Here is a 9,194-nt window from a genome sequence, read left to right as displayed (position 1 = left end):
TTCGGCCAGAGAAGTACTACTGCCACCTTACCTGATTCTGACGCCATGCAGTAATTTGAGCATTACTGCGTTCCTGTTTTGAAAAGTAAGAGAGCTGGTGTGTTGGTGAAATTACCGGCACATGGGACGAAGTATCATGGGATACCTGCATATAGAGCAGAGTAAAACAGTCTTCAAGACGGAGAGAGATCTCCAGTACGACTTCTAAATAGCATTATGGTATTCGTTCACATTTCTCAAACTGTACACATTTACACATACAAATTAAACAGGAATTATTAAAAATAAAACTTTTTATTCCACAAATAGATTAGTAAAAACAACCGTCGAAATATAAGTAAAGAAACGGTTACAGTTAACGTTTACATTTTCAAACGAAAATGTTTAAAGAGTTAAACTTGAAGACGATAAAAATATCAGTGACATTCGAAGACTGTTTACCACAATTATGAAATACGTTGTTACTGAAACAAGAAAACATGTATATTAAACTTGGTACTACGTAGTAATTTTATCTACCGTATAATTGGACTTAATAATGCACTCTTTGTAGCTAACATGTATGTACCTGACACGTCTGTTACTAAAGTGCCTCTTACGCGTACACACGCTTTTACCTTATAAGAGCCTGATCTCAAAAATCAACCGTTTATTTTCACGTCTTTTTTGTCTTTTTTGTACGCACGACTAGACCTTACATCTGCCTTCTATTGACAAGCCTTTAGACTTATATACACCTGTGACGATGCGACCTCTTTCATTGTCATCCGACCTTCCCTTTTCTCTGGTTCCTGGCCATTTACTTTTAAAATTTTGAATCGTTATCTAATTCTTTTCTTCGTCAATCTTACTTTGCTTCGTTCCGTCGTGACTTCTTCCAAAATTCACGGAAGAGAAAAGATGTGTCCTTCAATCAAGAAAACCTAACTGCTTATAAAGCAGTAATATATTTACGAATTCAGACCTTTCTGGGGTAAATTTCTACTTTATATTCATCCATGAGCATATCCGTATGTAATTTAAGTTTGGGAGTGTTTCATAACATTATGCCTGTGTTTTTATACCATTGTTTTTATTACAATTATACTTATCCTTTCCTACAATTCTATCTACAATAAAAATCTTGCAATAAAAATTATGTGAACAGAGCCTTAGTGCGCCATCTCCTACCGGAGGTCGGCTTTTCTTTGTAGCTTCTTGGGCCCATGAAGTTGTGGCTCAGAAGACTTCTGTAGTACTCGTGTTGAACCACTCTACAAGATTTTGGAGACATGTGGTTTTTACACGGCCACATTTTCTGCGGTCCTCGATTTTTTCTTGCAGAATGATTTGCAGTAGAGAGCATTTTCACTTTTTGTGCCCAAGGTATTGAGCTCCAACACCAGCATGACTTTGTATACATGGTTAACTTTATTTATTTTGACAACTTTGACTTTGACGACCTCTGTGGCCGAATGGTGTGCACACCGGTTTTTATGATGTCACCATCTCTGAGTTTCTGGATTCGATCCCCAGCTGGATCAATGTAGAACTAACTTTTCTATGTTGTCTCGGGTCTGGGCGTTTGTCGTACAATCGTTGTTTTCGATTTCCATAAAACAAGTGCTTTAGCTACTTACTTTGGGATCAGAGCAATGTATGTGATGTTGTCTAATATTTATAAATGTTAGTTACATGACATCTGCTTTTTTGGCTTGCCTTCATCGTGTACTATTTACCTTTAAATCTTTTACGAGTGTACAAGGGTAGTCACCTCCTATCTACTTTCTACTAGCATATCTTTACCTTGTAACCATTTGCAAGTTACATGACAACAGTGTGATACTGGCATATTGTATCTACTTGCCAGTTACCTTGCATCTGCTTGATACTGACATGTATTTTCATCGACTATATCATTAACCAAATTCGAGCGCCATAGGTCAGAATTAATGGCGGATTTATTATAAACAATTACAAAGAAAACAACTTACATAACGCATTAAGAATCATAATCACTACTAATGAACCTGCGGCCACAGCGCAATTTCCGCGTACAGCCAAACAGTAGACCATCAATATAAAGAAAAGTGCGAAAACCGTCATGCTGTAGAACAGTGCACCCCATTGGTAGACATAAATCAGCTTTGGTATGTTCTGGAAAGACAAAGCGTTACATCAATCACAAGTGAAAGTATAGCTTTATTGTTAAAACTGGGGTTGTTGCGAATAGCAGCATTAGCATCGGCATCCGTATTCATCGATTCTGATATTCGATGCGGACGTTCGAGACCTAAACGTGACAAGACCTAAACGGCACGCTGGAATAATTTACAAACCTTCCAGAAACAGACTGTAAGCCGAAAAAGCAGTTCCGCTGTTGTTTTTAGCATAATTATAACTTTGATAAAATTCCTTAACGATTAAGTCAGGAAGATTGATTGTTTTCATGAAGATTGGTTCTTTTAATTATTAATACAAAGATCAAACACTTAGAAACAATCCTTCGATCGGGCGGGACTGGTAGCTTTAAAGTTACCTAACTGAGTGACGAAATACTTTCATAGATATCTCATAGATGGCGATACGGCTAAGAAGTCGTTGAAAACCAAATGCAAAGATCTGACAAACAAGCACATAGAAGAATTCGTGAGGTCCGCTGGTACGTCTCATGGCTTAGTTGGCATAGAGTCTGGCACGGTTTGCTAGAAGACGTTGGTTCGAATCCGGCCGGATCGAAGGAATTTTTTTCCAAGTGTTCGATCTTTGCATTAATAATTATAACAAACTAGTGGAGTAATTGCCCAAAAAAATAATTAAATACCAATTCAATACAAATTTAATTGATTTTTTAGAATCATTGTAATAATATTTTATTATAATACAAAGAAAATAGTAAGCTTTTTCATGTAGATAGATTGTACATTGATTGGTAAATACTTTCTCTTTGGCATCAAGCGTTTTGTCGGCATTGATAGCGACCCTTCTCGCGTCCCGCACACAAAGCGGCGAAGCTTTTGCGATTAAGTTGGACTTTTCTTATATATCAGCGAGTGACTTGTATTAAGTATGATACGTAATACCGTACTATTTGTGAATAATAAATAGATTTATAGTAAGAAGCCGCGATAGCCTAATAGTTTGACCTACCACCTCTCAAGTAGAAATCGAGGGTTCGAATCCTGACTCCTACCTCTGAGTTTCTCGGAATTTATGTTTCGAAATTTACCTTGAAGTTTTCAGTAAAGAAAAACATAGCGGAGAAACCTGCACGTCGAAGAACGTTCACAACCCTAGAAAAACGTGTGACGTCCCCAATCCCCATCGGACCAGTGTCGCGGACTATGGCCTAAAACTTCGCTTGAGAGGAGACTCGGGCCTATGGGAAGATTTTTATAGCAATTTTGAAAATGGTAGGAATGTAAAAGAAGTTTCGGTTCAAATAAAAGTAATTCTTGACAAGGACAAAAAACATAAAACTGAATTACACAAATGGTTGAAATAGAATACATATTACCATTTTTAGTATCATGTCGTTTGGTCAAGCACCAGCCGCCTGCCCAACTTGAAAGACTGTCTCAAGTTCCAAGAGCTGTGATTTTCCTGAAAAATCAAATCCTATATATTTCCATTAATAATTATGAAATCAAGTACTAGAACATGGAGTGTTTGGTTTTATTCAGAAATAGGATTTGACATATTATTCCCCAGACAGGCTTTCAAGTAGGCCGCAGATGAATTTTACTTACACAAAGAGCGCCAACGACCAAACAGACACTGACAACACACAGTACAATAGAAATACAGCCCAGAATACTTTGGATCATAGCCTCGACGGCTCCCTCCTTGGTGAATATGGCTCCATGTAGGTCCCAGTACCCATGTGAGTGACTTACGTTTGGGGCAAGAATAAGACCTGCTATCTGAAATTGATAAACATAAACCATTTTATGATTATGAATACAAACAGAGAAAAATTTCGTCGACTCGGTGTGACTTGAACCCACGACCATACTGCACCGTAGCATTGCTCTGACCATCTGAGCCACGGGTCCAGTTACGGAGTCGACGAAATTCTCGTACGTGTTTTTGTTATAGATTTTTGTTATAGCATTCGTCGCCGCTAGTGACATCACCAGGCTGATTTTAATTCAAACCGGAATCAAAATGAAATTACTCCAAATTTCACAAAAAATAATTGAATATCAATTCAATAAAAAAAAATTAATTAAATCAACTATTGTTCCGATTTGAAATGTCAAAAGTTTCCAATCGGCCAGTGGTGAATCGCAATTATGCGTCTCGACTCAGAAGAGACGTATTTTCCGATCGGGAGAGGCTATCAAAATCAAGCTGCTGATCTTTGTATTCATATAAAACTAGTGGAGTTATTTCGCAAAAAAATCTCAATAAATACATTTGATCGAAAAGTGTCAACCGCGCCAGTTGTGATACCTGTAAAGGTATCGGCTGCGGTGAGAAGGTTATTCAAAAATCTCTCACTAGATTTTTAATTTAAATTTCGTTTTAAAATATCGTCAAGTGACAGTGAATATGACTTCGAACAAAGAGCAAAGGTTACAAATTGATAATCTTTTGCCGCCGAAATCTAGAAAAAATTATCTATAAGCCTATGAATGAAACTTTTATGGATTGGAGGTACAAAAAACGTATTACTTCTTTCTCACTTTTGACGAGATGTCAAAAAAATAGCAATATTCAATATTCAGTATGTTTATTTACATTCCACAATGGTATACAAAGTGTTAAATAGTACAAAGATAACATTTTAATGTTGTTAACAATTTTAATATTATACATATTAATCCACAAAGCATTTCGGCACATTATGCTGACATGCTTGCCACGTTTCATGACAAAAATATTCATATCATCCTTACATCAGAGACGTTCTTAAATCCTTGTCTCCCTTCTACTTCTTTCTCTTTTCCAGGTTTCCAATTGATCCGTAATGATCGCGTAAGTTCTTCCCATGGTGGGGTAGCCATTTATCTTCCTAGCCATATTCCTTTTATAATCCTTTGCGCATCACCTCAGCCCCCTCCACCCAATACCGCTGAACATTTTTTTCTTGAAATTACTCTGTCTTACCATAAGATACTTCTAGGTGTTTACTATAGTCCATTGAAAAGCTTCTCGAAGATTTTACTCCTTCTTACGACCACTCCATTTCTAATGGGTGATTTTAATACCTGCCTCCTTAAAAATGATTCTCGGTTGCATAGTCTTCTTTCCGTTATGAACTCTTCAAAATTACACATTCTTCCATCTAATGCTACGCATCATTTCCCTGACTGTAGTCCCTCACTTTTAACTCTTATAGCTGTCTGTTCTCCTGAATTTGTCACCGAACATGGTCAATTTACTGCTGATGCCTTTTCGTATCACGACCTCGTATATCTATCATACAAGGTACGTGTACCTAAAGCTAAGCCTCGAGTTCTCCTACAACGCAATTTTGGGGCCATGGATCTGGATCGATTGTGGGAAGACGCCAATAGGGTTGACTGGTCAGTTGTGGATAATGCTGGTTCGGTGGATAATCTGGTTGAGATATTTACTTCGCTTCTGACTAAACTTTACGACGTACATGCACCGGTTCGACCTGTACTTATCAAGCACTTTCCTGCCCTGTGGTTGAATGATGACCTTCGCAACTTTATGGTGAAGAAAAATCGTGCTAAAGCCAAATACAAAAGTAAGCCATCTGATTAAAATCGTAAGAAATATCACCGTATTAGAAATCGCTGCAATACGATGATAAGGGATGCACAGCGTCATATCCACAAAAGTTTGGAAATTCCTTAAGTTGCTTGGAATTGGCAAATCTCGTTGCAATAATTCTTCTCAAGACTTAAATCTCGATAAACTTAATTATCATTTTTCATCTACGCCCGTCTAGGATTGTTCAATTAAAGACAACACTTTACTACATCTTTCTTCATTGCCAATTCCTCCTTTATTCTTAATCAATTTAATGACTGTGATGTGATGTTAAGAAAAACATTTTAGCTATCGCCTCCAATGCTGTAGGTAGTGATTGCTTTAGTCGTAACATGATAATTCCTCTCCTTGATCTCCTCACTCCCGCCATTACCATAATCCTTAATACATCTGTGTCCATCAGTGTTTTTCCCTCATCGTGGAAGGACGCTTATATCATCCCATTACACACTCCTTCACTTCTTCCTGTCATCTTTATGCTGACGACGTCCAAATTTACACCCAGTCGTCTCTTAACGACTTATCATTTGCCATCAATACCACCAATGTGGATCTTCAATCTATTCTTGACTGGAGTCGGTCTTTTGGTGTAAGGGTTCCCCATCAAAAACACAGTGCGTCATTATTAGTAGTCCTTGGTACGTATCTCGTGTTGACCTTAACTCCTTACCACCTGCGATTTTCGATGGCGTTCGTATTCCATATCTAGACACAGTCAAGAGTTAAGTGAGGGATAATTTTCGATCGGTGTCTTACATGGAAGCCGCATGTTGCTGAGGTTAGAAGGAAGGTGTTTGGTGCACATTTTTCACTATTGCCTATCAAAACTAAAATTATGCTGGCTCAGAGCATCCTACATCCGATACTGGACTATGCGGATGTATGTTGTCCGGATTTGACAGTCACCCTACTTAATAAATTGGAACGGCTCCAAAATATGTGTGTAAGATGTATCTGCGGACTTCGTAAATTTGATCATGTTTCCCAGTTTCGCGCAGAACTTAAATGGCTGCCCATCCACCGGCGTAGAGACCTTCACACACTTTCCCTTCTTTACTCTACTTTATTCTATCCCTGTACGTCTCTTTACCTCAAAGAACGTTTTACTTTTCATTATTCTACGCGCTGCCGTCCTCTTCGATCTTCTGATACACTTATACTAAACATCTCATGCCTCCGATTTTTACTCCAACTCGTTTACTGTATTGCTATCAGGCTATGGAATTCTCTCCCTGAATCAATTCGACGATCCCCTTCTCTTGATTCCTTCAAACGACGTGTTAAGGAATATTTCCTTAACTACTAATTCTAGTTTTCGCTCCATTCCCTTAATTTTATTTCCTTTGTAAATTTATTTATTCTTATTACTATTTATTATTTATTTTATTGTCCTTCAAAAGTATATAAGTAACCTTACTGTTATATACCAATATTCATGTATACGTTCTAATATTGTAATTATTATTATTATTTATGTATTTATTTTATTGATGAGTAGTGTATTTATTTAAAATGCTTTCATTACAAGACATTCTTTGGTTGCACCCCCTTTCCAACTCTAAAATTTCTATCCTAAGGTTGCCTGGAAGAACTTGCTACTTAACAACAAGGCCGCCTGTTGTACATTGGATTACTCTGTGATACTTGCATTACTGTTCTATGTTGTCATTGTAATTTTAATGTGCAATAAAGAATATTTCATTCATTCATCAACGATAACATCATGAACCCTCTTGGGCACAACAAAACAGAAGGGAAGAGAGTAAATGAACTGTTTTCGAATGTACCTTTTTGTTATAAGGTTCCGTTCAGGAATTCAATGATATCGTAATAACATTTATTTATTAGTAAGTCTTTTAGTTTTAAAAAAAATATTCAGTTCAATGCATCAGGCAGTTTGTTATAATTTTTTATGGACATAACGTGTGGGCTAGAGGAATGTAGCCTAACCATCAACATTGTGAAATATTTATTAAATTTATGAAGGACCGTAATTTATGATATTAAAAATAATCCAATTGTACGTTTAACTTTAAGTACAACATTGTATTCTATTAAACCTTTTCGTACTTAATTGACAATTTTTCATGACAATCGAAGTAAATTTTTCACCTCGTGACTAGAGATGGGAAAAGCTGCTTATTTTTTTAAACGTTAAAACGTACTTTTTTTAAATAGCATGCTTTTTTAAACGCTTTAACGTTTAGAAACGTTTTTCTAAACAAGCGCACAGTCATTTAGGTTAAAAAAAGCTTGCAACGTTGTGTTGATAGCGAAAAGCAAGAGTAGACCACTAAAGGTTTTAAGATAAGTAAGTAAATTTGTAAAACTCGAGTTTCATTTTCATTTATAAAATTATTGTTCACATTGACGAATTAACTTATGTAGGAAACATAGATGGCGGAACTTGAAACATAAGCACGTTGTAAAAAATCAAAAGTTGAGTATTGAGCTAACTAACGCTTACACTAAAATTGGAAAGCGTGCTCATGTATTTGCTTTAAAAAGCAAACTTTTTAAAGATCTTGTTTAAATTCCCACCTCTACTCAAGACTACAAGCCAATATAAACTCTCGGAGTAATAGACACCCTCGCTAAATCTTGTTTGTCTAGCCACCTCGGGTGTAAATTGGCTCGTTTAAATGCCTCGATAAAAAATATACCATTAAATAAATGTGATCTTACAAAGGACACGAGCCCAATCATGACGGATCCAGCTCTGAGGAAACAACAGAAACAACAGCTGATCACAGTTGGCAATTTGTCCATGAACTTCATTTTGAATTTTGTTAGTTAGTCTTCACTAAACATTTTCTCCATCACTGTTTCATTATTTTAATCATTAAATAAACTTTTAAAAAGCATTGAATCCCAACGATACTTCACTCTGTTTTTCAATTTGATGCATTGCGTAACGTCAATATTTTGATGACGGAAAGGCAAGCAGAAGACAGTACTGCCAAAAACTTATTTATTTTTCTACTTTACAGCTTCTAAAGAGTTTATTTTTGGATTGTGTGTGTCACACGCTTCATGACAGGTGAGACTCTGCAATGAAATGATTTGTTTGATATGCAATGAGGATATTTAATGTAATCTTTTACATTTACTTAATTTTGTGACCTAAAAACAAATGGCTTCAATGGTTGAAGCCACGCGTCACAGCCGGTGTTCCTCGCTGCGCCCCCTCGCATATAGAAAAACAATGTTCCTGTGGTGTCACCGTTAATTACTGTAGAGGCTCTTCTCTCTCCGCCACCAAATGGCGTAGAAAACATAAATAGACTTGAGATAACAAAGTGTAAATCTCCAAATAAATAAAATGAATATAGAAATAAAAGCACACATTCATAGCCCCTCACTTAGAAAACCCTGTACACATAGACAACCACAAATTACACCGTTATTAAAAATTACATTCTATTTAAAGAATTGAACCTGGGACCTCTGCGTGGCAGACCAAGGTGGTA

General features: G+C 36.7%; 1 protein-coding gene across 1 annotated transcript; it reads right to left on the bottom strand.

Moving 5' to 3' along the window:
• Positions 1-306: 306 nt before the first annotated feature.
• LOC113232645 lies at positions 307-8,601 on the bottom strand. The gene is made up of 4 exons (XM_026467418.1): positions 8,410-8,601; positions 3,729-3,902; positions 1,974-2,136; positions 307-464 (listed from the first exon to the last, which is right to left on the bottom strand). Exons 1-4 carry the CDS (start codon positions 8,500-8,502, stop codon positions 385-387), a joined length of 510 nt encoding a protein of 169 aa, XP_026323203.1. The 5' UTR covers positions 8,503-8,601; the 3' UTR covers positions 307-384.
• Between the last annotated feature and the right edge of the window lie 593 nt (positions 8,602-9,194).

Source organism: Hyposmocoma kahamanoa, unplaced genomic scaffold (assembly GCF_003589595.1).
Source record: "Hyposmocoma kahamanoa isolate Upper Pololo Valley unplaced genomic scaffold, ASM358959v1 76, whole genome shotgun sequence".
Lineage (NCBI taxonomy): Eukaryota > Metazoa > Arthropoda > Insecta > Lepidoptera > Cosmopterigidae > Hyposmocoma > Hyposmocoma kahamanoa.
Note: the sequence above shows the minus strand (reverse complement) of the source record. Positions and strands in the feature narration are given on the sequence as shown.

What these genes read in the sequence shown, in the direction of transcription:
- LOC113232645 (XM_026467418.1), bottom strand. Translation starts at nt 8,502, where the DNA reads ATGAAGTTCATGGACAAATTGCCAACTGTGATCAGCTGTTGTTTCTGT. An exon ending in TGATTGGGCTCGTGTCCTTT is followed by an intron (nt 3,903 to 8,409) that starts GTAAGATCACAT and finishes TATCAATTTCAG; the next exon opens with ATAGCAGGTCTTATTCTTGC. An exon ending in TGGTCGTTGGCGCTCTTTGT is followed by an intron (nt 2,137 to 3,728) that starts GTAAGTAAAATT and finishes TTGTCTTTCCAG; the next exon opens with AACATACCAAAGCTGATTTA.